A 20,978-nucleotide genomic window follows, 5' to 3' on the forward strand; every position below is an offset into this window, starting at 1 on the left:
GGCAGGACTGGGATGTAGCATGCACACAATTGACTTTTCCACACTATCCTGTTGTGTGAACTCTGTTCCTGTAGAATATTGTTTACTCCTCTGGGAGGAATACCACCAAAGGAATGGCCTGGGGAAGATGCTTCCTTAGCAATGGAGGGTAAGCATTCAAGGACGTTATGTAAACATCCTTTCAGGCATAGAAATCTTTATGGCTCTGATACAGCAAAGTCTTTTGATTCACCGCTTGATCATCATAATGCATTTGTCTCTCAAACCCTGTCCTTTGTCCTTACCCCATAAGCCACCTATTCGGTGGTGATCACCATAGAAGAATTAGCATTTTGATATTTTTTTTCAAGACAGGGTTTCTCTGTGTAGCTTTGCGCCTTTTCCTGGAACTCACTTGGTAGCCCAGGTTGGCCTCAAACTCACAGAGATCCGCCTGGCTCTGCCTCCCGAGTGCTGGAGCATTTTGATTTTATGCTGTTTGATTAACAGTCTTTTTATGCCACCAATCCTGAATTGAAGGGAGTTAGCAGGTTTTAAACAAGCCCTGGCCAACATGTCCCAGTCATGGGGACAAGGTGCTCTGCTTCAGCTATCCCTCTCAGCAATTCCAAAGTATATGGATATGTAGTTTCAGATGAGGACTTGGCACATTTATTTATTTATTTTTCTTTATTAAGAAATTTTCTACTCACTCCACATACCACCCACAGATCCCCCCTCCTCCTTCCTCCCACCCCCAGCCCTCTCTCCCAAGTCACCCTGCATCCCCACATCCCCCAAATCAAGGTCTCCCATGGGGAGTCAGCAGAGTCCGGCACACTGAGCCTAGGCAGTTCCAAGCCCCTTCCCACTGCACCAAGGCTGCGCAAGGCGTCACATCACAGGCACCAGATTCCCAGAAGCCTGCCCATGCACCAGGGATGGATCCCGATTCCCCTGCCTGGGTGCCCCCCAAACAGTTCGAGCCAAACAATTGTCTTCTGTATCCAGAGGGCCTAGTCCAGTCCCATGGGGGCTCCACAGCCACCAGTCCACAGTTCATGGGCTTCCACTAGTGTGGCGGTCATCTCTGCATGGAGGACTTGGCACATTTAAACCCCTCAAGTGTCCTATAGGGAAAGGAATAGACTCATACTTTGCACATATTCCCCACTGAGGAAAAACATCATCAACTCTTCCCTCAAGGGGTTGGAAATGCACTGGGACCACAAAGGCAAGGTTAGGGATGCCTCAGCATCCTTCCTTTTAAGCTAACCGGATCTCTCAGGATAATGCAAAAGCACCAACTTGTGGGAAGCAGAGGAAGGGCTAGCAGAGAACATTCTGTCTTCTGAATCAGAAGACTGGGAGTGAGAGGGGAAGGGGCTGAAGCCTTCAGCCCCCTCTCTGTCTGAAGGGGCTGTCTGTCTGGTGGTTTCTCCTTGTACTGGTAGGACAGGAGTAGTTTGCAAAGGCTGAATTACTAAGGTGATCAGATTAAAAGGGGCCAGACATTTAATGGGCTCACCTCTCCCTGCCCATGAGCTTGTTTAAAATAACACAAAACATCTTTCCATTGCCTTATGTGCAATGGACCCTATGGTGGCAGCCAGTAACAGTATGTGTCCGTATATTCTGACAGGTCATAAAAATCTGTTTTTTTTTTTTCTCTCCCTCATGCTTTTAGCATCATGCACAATAAACATATGTGGTCATCTCTTTTGCTTTTGGTTTGCCCCATGATTATCCTGGTGTCCTGGAGTGAGATTCTTGTGTGCTTTCCAAAACCATACACCTCTCATTAGATTCCCTATGTTTTGGTCAGGTCCCTGTTTGGGTGCCACCTGTTTCAACCTGCCAATGATTAGTACAACTCAAGAGGCCACAGAACCAGGGGTCTCAAGGCTCCACAAGAGCCTTTTATCAGTATTCTATGGGGTGTTTACTTGGATAGTTCAGAGTTCAAAGCAGGGACAGAGAAACCATGGGAAATATACATATTAATTATTGCTCTCACCAGATGTGCTCCGGAGACAGAAGGTCTCATGGCCGAATGCCCTAAGCTACATTGCTAAGGAGGGGAGAGGAAAGATCTTTCCTGAGGCATTCCTTGGGCAGGCAGAGACATTCCTCCCAGAGAACTAAATGAACTTCTCCAGGAACACAGTCCACGAAAGATGGCGCGGGGAAGTCTGTCATATGAATGCTACACTGGGTCACTGTGGGTCTCCTGGAGCTCTCATGTTCTCTGCTTCCCTTCCTCCCTGGGGACCAGGAGGCCTGGAGGCTGCCAGGCACCTACGTGGTGGTGCTGACCGAGAGGACACAGCGACCGCAGATTGAACAAGCCATCCATCGCCTGCAGACCCGGGCTGCCCGCCGGGGCTATGTCATCAAAGTTCTGCACATCTTCTATGACCTCTTCCCTGGCTTCTTGGTGAAGATGAGCAGTGACCTGCTGGGCCTGGTGAGCAGCTTGGGCGTGGCGCTTCCCAGGAGGGAGGGGCTTCCATTTCCACGTCTAGACTGAGCTTAGCATGCCCACTGCTGAGTCAGGACCTATGAACTCTTCCTGGGTCACAACAGTGGTTCCTGGGTCCCTGATGGCTGCCTTGTAACCTTGGCTGTGTCCCAGTGCTATGTCTACATCCATTGGAGGTCAGAAGGATCACAAGACAGCTAGCAGCAGAGCTACCTACCCAATGGCATGCCTGTCTGCTTTTTTCACTGCCTTTGAGAACCATGGGGACAAGGCCTGGGACATTGGCTCTGTTTGTTTGTTGTGTTTTTTTTTTTTCAAGACAAGCTTTCTCTGTGTAGCCCTGACTGTCCTGGAACTTGTTCTGTAGACCAGGCTGGCCTCGAACTCACGGAGATCTACCTGCCTCTGTCTCCCGAGTGTTGGGATTATAAGGTGTGTGCTACTGCCTCCGCAGCTCTTATGGAGTGTCAGAGGTGTCAGATTCTTCTCTTCTGGAACAGGAGTAGTCCTTCTCCATCACTCCTGAGTGCTGCGCCTTTCTTCGCTGAAGGAGGTGAAAGGGGTGCAGGCTACTGCTCACTCTCCCTGCTCTTCTCTCCATCATGGCACTCCAGGTTCCCATCTGCATGCCAGTTCCCTTCCCCACTGGGTGCTTTCAGCCTCCTGCACACACGTAGGTACCAGGGCTCAGGGCCTTGCCCAGGCCTCCACGGTGCACTATGCACACACCCAGATCACCGCTGCCCCAGGGTTTAAAGTGACTTGACGTCTTGTGACTAAATGACTGTGGGGCATTGATGGGGTGTGGACAGGGCCAAAATGCAGGAGGACACCAAGTCAGTGCCTTCTGTCTATGCTGTGCACGTCAACAGGCATCTTCTGAGACTGCAGGTGAAGGTGACACAGCCCTTCCGTCAGGTTTACAGCAAAGGTGGAGACGGACCAGTTGATGCCAGAGCAGTTAGCTGGTGCTGTGCGCTCAGCACGGTGGGGGTGAATAAGACACCTGAAACGCCAGGTGCCAGGCAGGCGCCTGCTGATCGGGGCAACCAGCTTTGTACAGCCACGAAATTTGCCTGGGAAATTGAGCCTTGGCATCTCAAAAGGTGCCACGGTCGGCTCAGTGTCCCATTAGTTTATTTAACTTAGAGCAGGTGTCTCTATCTCCCAGGACTAACTGTAAGTCAGATGTGGTGAGGGTAGCCGTCATTTAAGGACTGGTGGAGAATGTGGAATTTCCTTCATTCGTTCGTTCGTTCGTTCCTTCCTTCCTTCCTCCCTCCCTCCCTCCCTCTCCCTCCCTCTCTCCCTCCCTCCCTCTCTCTCTCTCTCTTTCTTTTATTTTGTATAGGGATAGGTTGAGACAGTGTCATGCTCTGTAGTTCAAGCTGGCCTCAAACTCATGATTTCCCCAACTCTGCTTCTGGAATGCTAGTATTATAGACAGGTACCAACATCCCCAGCTGAATGTGGAGTGTTTAAGCAGATGTTAGTTAAGTAATGAAACTGACTGGTAGGTTACTGAGTCACTAGAGATGTCTTGTGCCTCCAGGAGGGGAGGATGAGGAGAGGATGTTTAAACATGGAGGAATGGCATGTTACCTGAGGATGGGGCTACTGTGGGTGTGGTTAAGGAGCAGGGTACAGGCCCTCTCTCTGTCAAACTGATGTGGATGCTTCCTGTTAGCTGAACACACTGGAGGCCTCTGCCTGGGAGTCTGGTGCTGTGGTTAGTGCAAAGGATGGGGATGGAGGCAGACACAAAATGGCTAGCAGGGCTTTCCTGATTTGAGTGTGACGTTTAGGCACTAAGATTCCTGACCACCTGACTCCCAGGTGAGACGAGGAGCCCACATCCTTCTGGCCAGCCCTATGGATTCAGCCACTGTAGTCACAGAGCACGGTGTTCCCTAACCAAAGAGGAATGAGGCCACCGGCCCCTGGTCTGTCTCTGGGCCCCAGGAGGGAGGCTTTGGGACAATGTGGGTAGGTGCTCATTGGAGACGTGGACAAGCAGTTGGCTCAGGCGGGGCTGATGTGGGCTGTTGTTAACTGAGGGGCTTTCGAAGCTAAGTTCTATGGCTCTGTGGCTTCTGTAGGCCCTGCAGTTACCCCACGTGGAGTACATAGAGGAAGACTCCTTTGTCTTCGCCCAGAGCATCCCGTGGAACCTGGAGCGGATTATCCCAGCAGGGCAGCAGACCGAGGAATACAGCTCCTCCAGTAAGGTCCCCAGTAAGCCTCCGGCCCCCACTTGCTTTGCTCTGAGCCCCCTCCCCACTTGCTAGGACTCCAGAGTCTGCACTGACCTCTTCTGTCCTCTCTGCATTGATCCATGCAGAATGCAACTCTTCCCTTAAACGACCCTCCCCTCCAGCTACTCATCCTTGTTGGCTTCATCCCCCCCCCCCATCTGGATAGGCCCCTTATGCTTCACCTCTCTTGGGGAAGAGGCTGAACCTGACTGACCCACTATCTGTGGGATATCCAGCCCTGTAGACTGGGGCAGACCCCTCAGTAGGACAGACACAGCCCCCTTCAGCTGCTCCCATCAGATATCTAGTCTCCCAGCTCACCTTGCCCCCACCTTCAGTGCCATTGGACTGCTGAAGGCTCCCTCCATCTGTCACTGGGTCTCCTCTGCCTAGTGGGTCTTGCTTTTAGAGATGGAGGAAGGTGGCCTGGGTCTGGTGGGATTGTGAGAGATACCGAGTCGAGAAAGGCTGAAAGGTACCCGCTTTGGGAAAGGATCAGGTTCTGTGGAGTCTGAAGGGTCTTCTCCTGTGGGGCTTCTAGTATGTAAGGAAGGTTAATCTATTGCTTAAGTAGACGGGGCATGGATTAGGTGAGATCGATGAAACCTGGTAGCTGGGAGTGTCTGAGCTTCTTAGGCTGCATCCAACCAGCCAGAGTGCCCCCTGGGGGTAGCCACAGGGCTCTCTGTGCCAGGCCACAGGCTGGGAGTGGCAAGCTAAGGTTCCTTTTCCTTTGGGACACCTTGCCCTGCCCCCTTACCATACCTACCAGGGACTGAAGTTGGCCTAAGGCCTGCTAGGAAAGTACTCTAAGACTTAACCGTATCCCCAGCCCCAGGATGATTTTTTTTTTTAAAAAAAAAATTCATTCATTTTTACTTTATGTGTATAAGTGTTTCGTCTGAATGCATGTACAGTGTCCGCAGAGGCTAGAAGAGGGCACTGTGTCTTCTGGAACTGGGGTTACACATGGTTGTTGGGTATCATGTGGGTGCTGGGAACAGAACCTAGTTCCTTTCCAAGAGCAACATACGCTCTCAGTCATTGAACCATCTCTCTGGTCCCCGAGGCTGAGAATTTTTGAGAGTGGTGGCAGCCTTGGGCTCCTCCTTCCTTTCCTCCATTCTCCTAGCTCTCCTTCTATAGGAACCAGATATGTGCTACCCTTCCCAGGGTCCCTGCAGGCACCCCTTCCCTGCCCCCAGTGTCTCATGTCGAGCTCACCCCTGCCTTGTGCCTGCTTCTCACCCACTCGGGGATGGAAGGTGCACAGGTATCAGGCTCAAGGTGAGCTTCCTGTGCCGAGTTTCCACCTGGCCTCAGTGGAGGAAGAAACAGCCCATGGGCTTCCCTTGCCCTGGTAGGTGAACGTGTGGACTCAGAGCCTCAGTTTCCTCTCTGGGAATATGCCAGCCGGGATACCAGGCAGCCCTGTTAGTTTCTTTCTATCTTTTCAGCCCTTGTCTCGGTGAGCTGGAAGAGCCTATGCTTGGGAGATTGGTTTATTTTATCCTATAACATTATGCTTTGAATGTTCCTATTGTTGTCTCACATGGAACTGGGTAGCTCGGTTCACCTCCTGGGGCTATCATTTGCCGGCTACAGGCACTGGGCAGCTCCCTGCTCTCTCCGTGCCTCGCTCCTTGCGGTAAAACAGATTCAGTAACATCAGCTTGCAAAGCGTGGGGAGATTCCATGAGCTGTCTAATCTGTAGGGTGGTGGACAGCTCAGTACATGAGCAATAACCTTAACCCCACGACTGTTCTCCCCTCCCACGAATGCTGCCACGGGAAGATGGAAGTGGCCAGGTAGAAGTATATCTCTTAGACACCAGCATCCAGAGTGACCATCGGGAAATTGAGGGCAGGGTCACCATCACTGACTTCAATAGTGTGCCTGAGGAGGATGGGACACGCTTCCACAGGCAGGTGAGTGTCTCTCTCTAACTTCGTCTCAGAGGTGGGTGGAGGTGGGCAGAGGTGCCACCCCCGGAGAATTCATGTCAGCACTGCCTGATTTCCTCTGCTGTTTGTGGGGTGGGATGTCAGTCTGTCCAGGCATCTACTGATATATCACGGGGTGAGTAAGGTCGTCTCACATGATCCCTGTGTTGATTGAGCAGGCAAGCAAGTGCGACAGCCATGGCACCCACCTGGCAGGCGTGGTCGGTGGCCGGGACGCTGGTGTGGCCAAGGGCACCAGCCTGCGCAGTCTGCGTGTGCTCAACTGTCAAGGGAAGGGCACAGTCAGCAACACCCTCGTAGGTGAGTGGCACTCTGGATTCTACCCTCTGTGTGAAGCTGGCCGAAGCTTAGCAGGAACCAAGGTCTCGTAGTCAGGTGGTCTCTGCCACAGTTCAGGGTGATAGAGTTGGCATGGTCGCAGAGATAGAGAATGCAGGGGGGAAACTGAGGCTTGGGAGGGGGCCAGGCTCATGCCAGGTGGGTCTCGGGGCGCGTGCTCTTCCACAGCTCCCCACTGTTCCCTTTGGCAGCGCCTTTACATTACTGTCGTTTATCATGCCGTATTAGACTCGTGGAGCCCTGAGGTGGTAGAAGTCATCTTTCCCCATCTGTGTGCCTACCACCAGAGCCAGGGCGCGCACTTGGTGGAGGGACTGCAGCAGATCTTTCCAGACTTGTGCAGGTTACTCTGTCAGTCCACTCCAGCGGGTACCCAGAGGGCTAGAACTTTGGTGTGTAGGTAGGGGAGAGGGAGGGAGTACTGGCTTACTGTGTCTCACTGTGCTGGGCATGTGAGTGCAGTGCAAGGCTTGGCATACAACCCCGCAGCTGGCATGAGATGGCTGTTACACAGTCAGTAATCCCAGCCAGAGAGGGTGACTTGGCTGGGGCCCACAGCTGAAGCCATCCAGCCTCTGGGGAAGGAGCAGCTAATTAATGGTTTGACTGCCACCAACCAGTCAGATGCTGGCCCTGAGCTGGCTCAGGCAGCATATGGGAGCCAGCTTGGTCCATGAGCCCTGCCTGGGACTTCAGCTGTTATCTATCTATCTATCTATCTATCTATCTATCTATCTATCTATCTATCTATCTATCTATCTATCTATCTATCTATCCATCCATCCATCTATCTTATCTATCTGTCTGTCTGTCTGTCTGTCTATTATTTATTCATTCATTCATTTATTTATTTTTATGAACATGAATGTTTTGGCTGCATGTATGTGTGTGTATCAGGTACATACCTGGTGCCCACAGAGGTCAGAAGAGGGGGTCAAATCCTCTGGAACTGGAGTACAGTTGGTTGTGAGCTACCATGTAGATGCTGGGATCTGAACCCTGGTCCTCTCCGAGAGCATCACGTGCTCTGGATCACTGAGTCATCTTTCCAGCCCCGTGCCTGGGACTTTGGAGCACAGTCATCGACACACGTCTAAATCAATAGCCTCTGTCCCATCGGTGACCTCTCGTGCTGGTCCCACCCCCTTATTGACTAACCCCAGTCCAGCTTGCCACCCTGAAGGCCACCGTGTAGAAAAAGACTGTTCATTTCCTGGAAGTCCTTACACAGGCCAGGCTGCGACCTCTGGAGGGCTTCTTGTGGGAGAATGTTCCTCTCTTCCAGGCCCCCACCAGTGCATAGAAAGCTGCTGGGACATTACAGGGGAGAGTGGGCTCAGCATGAGGGAGCTGTTACTTCTACCCTGACCACAGGGTCCTCTATATGAAGCTGAGGGGGTAAAGGGGTCAGGTCTAAGCGGTTATACACAAGTCAGGACCTGGTAGCCAGTTGTAATCCCAAATGTCACCTACACTCCTGCGTCTAGTTCACTGCCCCTTACCTCCTCCTGGTGCGAGGGGCCTCACCAGCCAAACCTTATGAATATGGTCCTGGACTCCAGTTCCCAGCTCAGTCACAGCCCCCCAGGGACACCCGGATCTAGAAGGTCCTGAGAGGTTGGCTTGGCCATACTGTGTGCGACAGAACAGGAGCCTGAACAGGAATGAAGCTGTTAGGACAGGACTGCTGGGTTAGCCAGGTCCAGGTTAGGGGCTGGCAAGGGTTAGAGGAGGCAGCAGGGAGAAGCTTCCAACCCAGTTCTAGCTTGATTTCTCTATGTCCTGTGCATTAGTCAGGGCTCCCTAGAGTAACCTAACTTATAGAAGGAATCTCTTTACATAAATAGAGGACCTGTAAGAATGACTTATAGGTCAGCTAACCAACAATGGTGACTATGAATGGAAAGTCCAAGAATCCAGTAGTTGCTCAGTCCATGAGGCTGGATGTCTCAGCTGGTCTTCAGTAGTTGTTGGAATCCCGAAGAAGTAGGCTCTAATGCAGTGAAGGAATCACTTGCTAGTAAGGAGACAGCAAGCAGGCAAAGAGCAAACACTTCCTTCAGTGGCCTTACACAGGCTTCCAGCAGAAGGCGTGGCCCAGATTAGAGGTGAATTTTTCCAACTCAAAAGATCTGGATTAAAGGTGTGTCTTCCCACCTCAAAGATCTGGATTAGAAGTAGATCTTGCCACTTCAAACTCAGCAACAATCCCTCCATTTTTGGGTTTTAGTTAATTCCAGATGTAGTTGACAACCAAGAATGGTCATCACATCCTGCAACCGAAGTGTGTGGTGTTTTCAGCAATGACATCTTAGCATGTAGTTCTGGGGAACATGCAGCTCCTTTAGTTTTCAGTCTAAATTGAAGTCTAGGAGCAGAATTCCTCCTTCAGGGACCAGGCTTTTTCTCTCAAGGCATTCAATAGATTGGGTGAGGCCAACCAATGTTGTGGAAGTCATCCACTTTACTCAAAGAAAGTGAGTAAATGATTTAAATGTCAGTCAGATAAAAAAGTTAAGCAGTAGGACACCAAACTACTACAAAGTGATCCATCACATTGTGCCTCTGAGGGAAAGAACTAGGGTTTTTTGTTTGTTTGTTTGTTTGTTTTTTGCAGGTCTGGAGTTTATTTGGAAAAGCCAGCTAGTCCAGCCTTCAGGGCCAGTAGTAGTGCTGCTGCCCCTGGCGGGTGGGTATAGCAGGATCCTCAACACTGCCTGCCAGCACCTGGCAAGGACTGGGGTAGTTTTGGTTGCTGCAGCTGGCAACTTCCGGGATGATGCCTGCCTCTACTCCCCAGCTTCTGCACCAGAGGTAGGTGCCAGTCAGTGCTGTTCCCCCAGAACAAAACAAAGGGAAGGTGGCAGTGTCGTCGTCGTCGTGTCCCCCCCCCACCCCGCTGGCTGAGCTCCCAAGTGGAACCCTAGTGGGACTCAGGTCTTTCCCACTCCAACCCACTGTCCTGTCCAATCTCTTAACCTCCCTCCTCATTGTCCAGCTCTTTACCCATAACTGGCCCTAGTGAGATTGGGGGTTACTGCCAGCACCAAAGCCCTCATGTCATGACCATCAGAGTATCCACCACGTCAGGGGCTGTGGCAGGTGCTTCCTGGGAGGGTCCTTCCTGGAGGAGCTGACAGTCCAGTGGGTCCATCCTCACCTGCAGGACATCTGTCATGCAGTGGACTATTAATGCTGGGAGTGCAGGACAGGGAGGCACCCGTCTCAGTTCAAGGCCTCATACAACCCAGCCTGCCCTCCCTCACCACCACAGCTTACCAAACTGCCAAATTTAACATTGCTAAGGCCCCGCCTGTCTCCTCCATCTTGCCTGTTCTAGGCTTCCACGCAGTACCATACCTGCCTGACAGAAGAACCTTTCCTACCTACCCAGTCTCCTCAAGAGAACATGGGCTCCACAGGGACTCAGGAATGGGGTCTGGCACATGGTGGGCAGCCCTGGCTAAGGCGAGATGCCAGCGTTTCCCCCCGAGGAGCTGCATTTCTCATAGGGGACAGCATTCCAGTGGGACAATTGTGGGAGTTGGTGTTAGCTGGTCCAGAGGCGAGACCTCCCTACCCCACCGCGACCCTCTTCTTTCTCTGCTACCCACCTCCTCACCTTGCCAGGTCATCACAGTTGGGGCCACCAATGTCCAGGACCAGCCAGTCACTCTGGGGACCTTGGGGACCAACTTTGGCCGCTGTGTGGACCTCTTTGCTCCTGGGAAGGACATCATTGGTGCCTCCAGTGACTGCAGCACGTGCTTCACGTCCCAGAGTGGGACGTCACAGGCTGCCGCCCACGTGGCTGGTGAGTCTCCACCCCACCCTCCTGCCATCATGGCCCTTTGGCAGGCAGCAGGGTCTGTACCCTGACCCTCTGGGACAGGTCCTGTGCCTGAAGGCAAATGTGAGGGTGACCTAATGGTGCCTGTGGTGAGCAGCTTTCTGTCAGTGTGGTACAGTGTCTGAGGAGGAGGCACTTGACTTGAGGCTTCAGAAGGTTCAGCTCACACTCACTTGGCACCTTTATTTTAGGGTGTGCCATGGTGGGCAATGTGTGGCAGAGCAAAACTGCTCAGCAGAGAGGTCTTTTGACCTATGACACACCCCCAATAACCTATTTCTATTAGGACCACATCTTCTGAAAGTTCTGTCTCCTCCAGTGACCAAGCCTTCAACATACAGGGTTTTTTTTTTAGGGGCATTTAAGAATCAAACTATCACAATGTCCTGAAGAATACTGGGTGTACCAGGGAAAGGTGTACAAATAAGTGGAACAGAAAGCAGTCAGGGCTCTCTTAGGGGGAACCCCACGGAGGTACCTGTACAGCCTTGGGGTCAGGGAAGCCTCCCTGGAGGAGTTTGATGTGGGATATGGTGGATGGCTTCACCTAGCAAACACCTGCAGTTGCTGAGGCCCATAGGCAGGAGAGGATGTTTTCTCACCTGATTTTCAACAAGTGAAGGAGGGATTGCAGGTACTTTAATTTCCAGACGAGCAGCTTTTGTATGTGTGCACGTGCATGAAATGTATGTGCATGCATGTGTTTGTTCCTTCATATGCACCCGGGCAGGAGTCCTATGGTTGTGAAGGAGGGCTAGGCCACCCACCCTCTCTAATTCTGCACCCCCAGGCATTGTAGCCATGATGCTGACTGTGGAGCCAGAGCTCACTTTGGCCGAACTGCGGCAGAGGCTGATCCACTTCTCTACCAAAGACGTCATCAACATGGCCTGGTTCCCTGAAGACCAGCGGGTGCTGACCCCCAACCTGGTGGCCACACTGCCCCCCAGCACTCATGGGACCGGTGAGCAGGGTGGCAGGGAGGGCACACTGTCCCCTTCCTGGTTCTCATTCCTTGGCTGTAGTCTAAGGGTGGAGGCTCTGAAATGGCTTGCTGACATTTTCGTGATGTATTTCCACGGGAAAACAGTGAGCTTGAAGGCCCCTCTTTCCTGCCATCAACTGAGGCTTTCCTTAACATCCCAAGACCCTACTCATCTGGGACTTGTTGCAGGTGGGCAGCTGCTCTGCAGGACGGTGTGGTCAGCACACTCGGGGCCCACACGGACAGCTACTGCTGCAGCCCACTGTGCCCCAGAAGAGGAGCTGCTGAGCTGTTCCAGCTTCTCCAGGAGCGGGAGGCGACGGGGTGATCAGATTGAGGTACCTGGCTGTTTGTGTCTATCCCCCACCAGTCCCAGCCCTCAGCAGCTGCAGTTGCTTGGTCCCCGAGTTGTCTTCTAGTTCCCATTTTTCAGGCTTAAAGGTGTGGTCAGAGAGCCACATCCAGGATGGGCAGTGCCCACTGGGCATGCAGGCAGGGCCTTGTGCTGGAACGTCTTAAGAGCTACTTCACTGTGTTGGTCTCTGGAGTTGGGGTGAGGGGCATGCAGATGCTGTGTGACACTGAGTTTGGTTGGAGGGCAGCACCTGACCAGGAGGGCGGGACTCTTTCCAGGCTGGGGCTAGAGCTGGTATGTCAGCCATCCAATGTCTCCGCTTAGAAGCAGAGTCTCTGTGTCTGGAAATTTTATCCGGAGCTGCCTGGAGATGGAACAGTCTGTCTTGGGCCTGGGCGAGCTCCTTGTCTCTAGAGCAGTGGGGATAAGGATGATGCTGAGGCCTCCACGGGTCCCAACTGGGTGCCTGCGTCCCTTTGTCCCAGCCTTGTATTCTTTCTTACTGGTTCTTGTTTTTCTGTGGCCCTCAGGCTACAGGGGGGCAGCAGGTCTGCAAGGCCCTCAATGCATTTGGAGGTGAGGGTGTCTACGCTGTCGCTAGGTGCTGCCTGCTTTCCCATGCCAACTGCAGCATCCACACCACGCCTGCAGCCAGAGCTAGCCTGGAGACCCGTGCCCACTGCCACCAGAAGGACCACGTCCTCACAGGTAGGAGTCCAGTCTAAGCCGGGAGAAAGAGGCCTTGTTTTGAAGTGCTTGACTCCAGAGCCTGGTCCTCTAGAACCCGAGATCCAGGGCCCACTTTAAGCTGGCCTCCATTCCTTCCATGTGGTGTGATCCTCTTTCTCCTCAGCTTCCTTCTCAAGAGAGGGATGGAGCCAGTGCTTCCTCAGGGGTGATAATGGCAGGGTGAGGTAGGGCACAGGCTGAGGGTGCCTAGTGCCAACCAAGGGAAGGCTCTGAGGCCTGTCTCCAAGGGGGCAACATCAGTTTGAATTCTGGCACTTAGCAGCGGGATCAAGTTCTTTATCAGCCCTGTGCTCGGTTTCCTTATCGTGGAGCGCAAGGGTGAATGCCAAACAGGTAGCCTGATCCCGGGACTAGGTGCATTAGCTGTCCTTGTCATCTCACTGCCCTGCGTCTGGGTTAGGGAGCATAATGGTCACTGTCAGAAACATTCCCAGGCAAGTAGTAGAAATCACAGGCGAAGACCTCGAGTGCCATTAGGGGACGGGAGCTGTGAGGTCAGGAGACGGAGCAGTCCTGCACGGAAGGAGGATGTTGGAGAGGGCATGAAGGGGTGGGAAGCACTGAGAACGGCTCGCTCAGGGGCAGATTCTAACGGACCGCAGGCTGGGGAGCCGCTGAGGGCTCCGGAGTGAAGGGTGGGGTGGTCAGAGCTCTGGCACAGAATGGATCTGCAGGGTGCAGACGAACCCAGTGGGTGGCTGCAGACTGGACTGGGCAAGGTTCCCTGGTCCTGTTGGTCACACCTCTGTACTGCGCTCTCTTTTGGATTCGGGAGTGTCAACAGCTAAGCCCCAGGGCATATTCAGAGCAGTGAAAGCCTTCGACCTTCTCTATCTGCAGCCTAGCAGAGCTCCACTCACCAGCTAAGGGGGCTGTCCCTCCAGGTAGAGTCCCGTAGCTAGGACACAGAGAACTCCAGTCCCTAACACTGTAATATACAGAGTCTTTGCCATGCATAGGTCATATGCTGGGACTTCACACATACGGCCTCCATTCCTCTTCACAGTGTCTCTGTGCTCTTGTGCTCGACATGTTACTAAAGGGAAACTGAGGCTGAGTGACCACTATCCATGGTCTTGTAGCTGGTGGTGTCCCTTACTCCCAAGACCAGAGAGAGTCCCTAGGTGTCCCAGGCAGACCTGGGCTCACACCTTAACTTTTGGTGGTAGGAGGGGGAAGGAACTCAGAGGCTCTGAGTACCTCAGGCTGAGGACCCCCACCCCATGCTTTTCTTAAGAAAGCAAGGTTCCAAGAGGTGGAATGGCTGTGCCAAGACCACTCAGATGGTCTGTCAGTGGCAGAAGAGAAAAACCAGGCATCCTGCTGCTCCAGCCAGCATCTGCTCTACTCTGAGCTGAAGTGGCCTCCAGTTGGGGTCAGAAAGACAGGAGGCCCACAGAATTATGGTGTCTGAGCTGGGTGTCCTCTGTTCTAGGCTGCAGCTTCCACTGGGAGGTGGAAGACATTGGTGTCCAGCGGCCAGCTGTGCTGAGGCCCAGACATCAGCCTGGCCAGTGCGTTGGCCACCGGGAGGCCAGCGTCCATGCTTCCTGCTGTCATGCCCCAGGCCTGGAGTGCAAAATCAAGGAGCATGGGGTCTCAGGTCCTACAGAGCAGGTGAAGGGGTTGGAGGTACCTGGGTCCTGTAGGGTGGCTGCCTGTGTTGGTGGTACCCCATGCTATTCTGTGTCAAGGTAGGGGGTGGATGAGCCAGGCAGCTTTTACTGTTGTGTGTTCAGCATGTGTGTGTGTGTGTGTGTGTGTGTGTGTGTGTGTGTGTGTGTGTGTGTGTTTGTGCATGGCAAGCTCAGCTGGGTTTGCTCTTGTCCAAATAAGCAAGGCTCGGTGCCCACCCTGCTCCTCTCTAAAAGCACACATGGCCATGGCGAATGGGAAAGGAACATAGTGCCTGGGTACTTTCTGTCTCAGACATTATTAAGGCTGCTGGGAGGCAGCTGGGGCAGGGGCTCTGCAGCGTCTGGACACAGAGCAATGCAGGTGTCATGGAGGGACAGCTGAGTACGTGAAGGTTGAGGGAGAGAAGGAAGAGCCCTGGGAAGAGGGCCAAGGCCTGACAGCTGGCCTTTTGGAGCCTGAGGCAGGAGGGCCCCTCCTTTACAAAGCTCCAGGGAGTGGGGGCAGAGTGAGGCTTGAAGCTGCTCCATGAAGGGGAACCTCAGTTCTGCTTTATCTATCAGTGAGCACAGGTACCCATAGATGCTGGCTCCCTGCTGGTCCAGGTCCTAGGGAAAAAAACTGGGTAGAGAGAGGTTCCTGCTTAGCCCACTAGGAGTGTCCATTCTGGTGGGAGAAGACAGTAAACAAAGGAAATTACAAAGTACCAAGAGGATAAGATGGAGGAAAATGGAGCAGGGAGAGCGGTGGGTTGAGACACCCTTGGGGTGGGATGGGGCCTTCACCAGGAACAGTGTTTCTGGCAGAGGAAGCAGCTAAGGCCAAGAGGGGTGACAGGACCATCCAGGCCTATGGCAGGGTGGGACTCAGAAGTGTGGAGAAAGGACAGGGTGGGGCTGAAGGGCCAGCAGGCCTTAGGGATTGCTGAGTGATGTGCCATGTAAAGTTGATGGTGCTTTGACCTGGGGCTGGACCAGGCACACAGCTGAACTGTGAAGAGGAGGCAGGGAACACGCGCTGGTCCAGACCTAGGAGGTAAGGGCCTAGGCTAGGGTGGGCGATGGAGGAGATGCTGCAGCTCTGGGTGTGAATGAGGTGGAAGAATGGGTCTGAGGCTTCTGTTGCGTCTCTCGACAGTGGGAGTTGGGAAGGAGGGCTGCAGAGGTGCCAACTTGGAGGACGTGAAGGAGGCCGAGTTAGAAGTCCAACTAACCTGGGAGGAGTGTGTTGGTTATTGCTGGGTGCAGCCCTGCCTGGGTCTGAGAGGCAGTGGATCTTAGACGGTCACAAGTCCTAGTCATGAGCTTTCTTTCTCTGGACTCCGGCAGGTCACCGTGGCCTGTGAGGCAGGCTGGACCCTGACTGGATGCAATGTTCTCTCGGGGGCATCCATCACTCTGGGGGCCTATGCCGTGGACAACATGTGTGTGGCAAGAAGCCGTGACACTGACGTGGCAGGCAGGACCAGCGAGGAAGCCACAGTAGCTGCTGCCATCTGCTGCCGGAGTCGGCCTTCAGCAAAGGCCTCCTGGGCTCACCAGTGACAGTCTCGGGCCGGGATGGTGCCTGCGCCTGGGTGCAGAGAATCTGCCTGGAAGAACTTGGTGTCTCACCCTGGATACCCCTTCCTGGTGTATGTGTAGGGAAGCCCCTCCCTCATGGTGGGGCCTGTGCCTGGCACTCTACCATCAGAGAGGTTAAGTGGTGGTCAGCTCTGTTCCAGTGTGTATCTGTCCTGTAGGAAGGTGATGAGGGAGATCCTTGGAGCTCAAGTGCCAGACTGGGGAACTGAGTGTGAAAAATTGCTGCTGGGACCCCTCACAGTCTGCTCACATTGGAGACACTATTTTGGGCTCCCTGATTGAATTTCGATCAGTTCTGCACACCTCTAGGGGTGATGAAATCTAGCCGGTGGTGGATCCAGCTTTGAGGCCATGCCCGTATCTTCCAGATGCCCTCTATCTGTTGCACCCGAGGTTTCGGCCCTGCTCAGGCTGCCTGGTTGTGAGCCCCCAGCTGACTGCACCTGGGAGCCATACAGTGCTGACCCCACCTCACCCCACCCCCTCTACCACCCTGCACAGTGAAGACCGGCAGCCTCACTTTACGGAGGAAGAAGACAGGACCAGAGAGGGGCGTGCCTGGTGATATCACACAGCCAGTGGTGTCAGGACGGACATCCAGAGTGGCTGGCCCTGAAGCCATGCCTCTGGGCAGTGCCAGGCTGGGCACGCTATTTCTGAAAGGAGACGGAGGCCAGTCCACGCCTCAGCAGCTGTTCCTGGATCGCTCCCGAGGGCACGGGCCCTTCCCATGGCTCCCCGAGCTTCACGTGCACGGACTGTGGAGAATGGAGGAGTGACAGATCACACCGGCTGACAAGAACAAACACCTCTGTCCTCTCGGCGTTTCCTCCTTTTTATATAAGCTTTCCCATTGGCACTGCTTTTGTAACTTGATATTTATTCTGGGTTTTGTAGAGTTTTTATTATGTAGTGAGTTTTCAGAATAAAAGCAGCTGATGTGACTGCCTGCACCTGACTAAGAGGCTGCCTACTTACCAGGCACAACTATCTGCTGGATGGTGGGGTGCACAGGCCTGTAATGGGAATGCTCTCGTGGTGCCCATTCTAGGAACATAGTGATTGTCTTCCTATAGCCCCCCGACTCCTCAGAGTCCTGGTACTGTCTTGGGGCACCTCATTGCCTTCAAGCACTAGATTCTTTGTGGCTCATGCCTGCCAGTACACCCAGTCCCCAACCCCTCTGCCAGCCTTCTCTACCTAGTGGCAGGTGCAGGACTCAGCAATGTTCATGGACTCATTCACTCATGAGTCTGTGGGTGTTTCTGCAAGCAGACCATAGCTGCTCCTGATCTGAAATGAAGCATGCTCCCAGATCTCTTTCCAGTGTGCAATGTGCAAATATTGCACTCACGCAGTGTGCGACCTCTGGGTGTCACTGTCTTAAGCAAAGTCTACCTCTATATAGTCCATATAGCAAATGGATCTGCCCCAAATCTTCTCCCAGTTGTTTTCTGAACATTAGTGCCACGTGTGGAAAGCACTCTAGTTGACAGATGCTAATGGCTCAAATGGCAGAGCAGTGTTTGGCACCCGAGGCACTGGCACTCGTGTTTTGAGCCCAGGGGAGACCTCTGCCCGTCCCCTACATGGCAAAGGACCATATGCTGGTTGGTTGGACAGCCACACGAGGACAAGTGGCTCCCGCAGGTGGTTGGCAGGTAGTCACCAAGAATTTGGAGGAAGGGCTTGGCCTGCAGGGAGAGGAAGATGTAGTGAAGGGGATGGGACCCCTGTGAACAATGTAGACCAGCAGGAATAACTGACCAGAACAAGGAACTTAGCTTGAGACTCCTTCTGAAAGCTGAGGCTACAGGCCCTGAGCGCGAGATTGCTCTCCCTGTCCAAGGTGTGCCCAGAGATCCTGGAAGGAGAGATCAGAGAAGGCAGGGAGGACACAGCCCCGACTGCAGTGTGGCCCTCACCCTCGTAGTGCAGGGCACCAGAAAGGACTCGAGTGTCCCTATGCCGCTTCCCAGGGTCCCCCACCCCCACTGCCCCAGCCCCAGTCCGACATTCGGAGAAAAATGTCTGTGAGACCCCAATTCTACATTTTTGAAAAATTTATTTCCTACTCTTAGAAGCTAAGAACTCCACCACACACGAACCAAATTTAGAATAAAGAGTCTTTCCTAGTTTATCTACTTCCTTTTGAAATTTTATAAACAAGATTTTGTACACAAGAGGTAGCAGAGGAAAATTCCAGTCTGCTTGTTCCAAGCTCAAAAGATGCTGCACACGCCTCGGTGTTAGCAGGGAGGGTGGGGCAACCAGGTGAGTCTGGTAGCTCAAGCTCTGGGTTTTACAGCTACGAGCTCTTGGCAACCACGAGAGTTCACCCGGGGAGCTGCAGGCACGCTGCCTGTGGGAGGCTCATCTGTCTGTCCCAGGATGCCTTAGGAGCAGGAGAGCAGTCCTGAGGTCAGACTGGACTGCAAGAGCTTCTTGAGAACACACAGCGTTGAGTCAATTGTGCGATTCCTGCTTGATTGCAGACCATTGTAAAAGATTATAAAAACATCTTCATCCAAAAATTGGCAGTAAAAATGACAACTCTTCCAAGGCAAGCCTGCCACAGTGTCACTTTGTGGTACTACATTTAAAAAGGTCCTCAGTAGGTTAGTGGACTGCAGCTGTTGGAAATCAAGTGGTTACTGGTAACGTGGGGAAGATGCCCAATGTAGCAACAAGGAAGAAGATGGACCAAAGTGGACAGTGCTGACGATCCTGACGCAGCTTTATGTGAGGACAGCAGATACAGGGGCGGAAGGCATCGTTTCCATAGGAAATAAGGGGACTGACTAGAAGTGGCAACGCCACTCCTGAATCCGGGCTCCTGAGTGCAGTCGCCGGCAATGATATCCCCCCACTAAGTATCATCGCCAGCATGTCAACGCATGTCCCACACAATCTTTCTGCAAGCATGGGTGTGAAGAGATGCGGAGTCGGGAAGGGAAACCATGGGACACGGCTGTTCAGATATTCAAAATCAACTTTAGACCCTCACATTCAAAAACTGTAAGAACACCAGAACCAGACCAGACCTGCACTTGCCTCTGTTTCCCTAAGGACACAGCTCTGCTCTTACATGCTGGCCCTTCCATCTCTGTGAGTCTGACACTGGCCTGTGGTAGGTGACAGGACCTACAAGTGAAGTCGGCTGCACAAGACATCCACAGCTCAACAGTGGCATGAAGGGTCCCTGAAGCACACAGCAGGGAATGCCACCTGCCTGCCACTCGTCCCCACAACGCAAAAACATCAAAAAGGCACTTGGGGCTGGCTGTGCCTCTCTGACTTGGCAGATCTGGCTGACAGTGGCAGCCTGGCACTTCCGAGGCTCCTTTAGTTCTGTGCCCAGCAAATGGGGAATAAGGCAGAAACATAACTCAAGGTGAACAAGGCGGCGGAAACCGAGCAGTTCAAAATACAAAATGACAAGAACACAGGGAATGGCGGGGCAACCCCAGCCTGAGACGAGAGACCGAGGCCATGTTGGCAAATACAACTAAATGGGTGGTGTCTAACTATTTTCTAGTTATTTCAGAAAAAGTAAGGTTTAAATCTTGCCTTTTCAGTATCACGTCAAGGAGAAACAAAGTCTTGAATTCCTTTTCTGTAGTAAAATTATGATTCATCTCACAAAGCAGCAGCTCCCAGCCTAGGTATTTAACTCAATATACAATCAATACAAGGGCCACAGAAATTATGTTTAAGTAAAAACAAATGATTGCAGATCACATGACTTAAGACTAGTTTATTCAATATGTCTCCGAGCATTAAAAAGATAATTTTATGAAGTCAAACTCAATAAAATTATAAAGTGCTTTTAATTTTTTGTTTTAAAATTTTATTTTGGGAACAACTCATCACTTTTCAGTGATTGATCTCAGAGAATGCACCCTATACTTCTAGAGAACATAGCTTTTTTGTTTTGTTTTAAATTTATTATTGCTCTTTTCAATCTTGAATCAGAAAATACCTTAAAGAGCTTAATAATGCCACAATTTCTGATACTAGTAACATGTCATCAAGATCTAAGATTATGCCGAGGGCTCTTAACCAGACAAAACCAGAGATTCTGTACAAAGAGGGAGACATATTAAATACAAAGGTCTATGTAAACTGGATTCAATTACTATTTTACAATGAAAGGAATTTTACCACATATCTTTACATCGTTCTAAACAGGATATTCCTATTCAATGTTACTGCAGATTAAAAATTGTCCCTCACATACCTAGAAATATAAAAACCAAAAGATCCCCCCCTACCCAGCCCCACGTCACAGAGAAAGCCATAGCTTTGCCCTCCATCCTCACTCCCTTAGATTCAGGTGTCCAAGTTGCCACCAGCTTTACTTCCTAAAATGATGTGTCAGTGCACATGTTCACCCTGGGACAGCTGGTCCACATGCTAGGATTCTCCCGCTCGCTGCTAAGCAGCTCCCCACCTTCTAGTGGCCAGAGAAGGCTTCCCTTGGGAACACATGGTCCTCCATCACACTCCTGGCTCAGACTCCAGGCTCTTGTAAGGGCTTCAAGGCTGAGATTCTGGTTTCCAAAAGGTGCTGAGCATCTCATCTGGGCACACTGCTCTAAGGGTCAACATCATCAAGGTCACTTCTTAATTCACCAATCATCATGGGAGATTCTGAACCCTGTGGCAAAGAAAGGAAGTTAAGGTTCCTGCAATTAAAGTTAGGCAAGAGTTTCCCATACTGACTTCCTTACTTGTGTTCTGTAATTTAAGAATAACCTCACCGAGCAACTTAGTTCTGCTTAGCCGAAGGTGATAAGA

General features: G+C 52.2%; 2 protein-coding genes across 8 annotated transcripts in view; one reads left to right on the forward strand and one right to left on the reverse strand.

Moving 5' to 3' along the window:
• The first annotated feature begins 2,407 nt into the window (after window positions 1–2,407).
• On the forward strand, window positions 2,408–17,103 carry Pcsk9 (proprotein convertase subtilisin/kexin type 9). Of its 5 annotated transcripts, none has more exons than XM_052717588.1 (11): window positions 2,408–2,446; window positions 4,561–4,684; window positions 6,512–6,645; window positions 6,837–6,981; window positions 9,638–9,834; window positions 10,651–10,834; window positions 11,661–11,834; window positions 12,045–12,193; window positions 12,741–12,918; window positions 14,396–14,577; window positions 15,924–17,103. In XM_052717588.1, the coding sequence occupies exons 1-11, from the start codon at window positions 2,423–2,425 to the stop codon at window positions 16,137–16,139; spliced, it is 1,707 nt and encodes a 568-aa protein (XP_052573548.1). In that variant the 5' UTR covers window positions 2,408–2,422; the 3' UTR covers window positions 16,140–17,103. The 5 variants fall into 5 exon arrangements, with proteins under 5 accessions (XP_052573548.1, XP_052573547.1, XP_052573546.1 ...); XM_052717587.1 differs by having other exon boundaries at window positions 6,840–6,981; window positions 12,696–12,918; XM_052717586.1 differs by having other exon boundaries at window positions 6,840–6,981.
• A 1,120-nt stretch (window positions 17,104–18,223) lies between these two features.
• Usp24 (ubiquitin specific peptidase 24) overlaps window positions 18,224–20,978 on the reverse strand; it is a 141,866-nt gene continuing 139,111 nt past the window's right edge. For all 3 annotated transcript variants that reach the window (XM_052718723.1, XM_052718724.1, XM_052718722.1), the window contains one exon: window positions 18,224–20,838. In XM_052718723.1, the coding sequence (XP_052574683.1) occupies window positions 20,776–20,838 (63 nt within the window). In that variant the 3' untranslated portion in view covers window positions 18,224–20,775. The remainder of the gene's footprint in view (window positions 20,839–20,978) is intronic.

The sequence above is a fragment of the Peromyscus californicus genome, unplaced genomic scaffold (genome assembly GCF_007827085.1).
Source record: "Peromyscus californicus insignis strain IS unplaced genomic scaffold, ASM782708v3 Scaffold_5__1_contigs__length_169319896, whole genome shotgun sequence".
In the NCBI taxonomy this organism is placed as follows: Eukaryota; Metazoa; Chordata; class Mammalia; order Rodentia; family Cricetidae; genus Peromyscus; species Peromyscus californicus.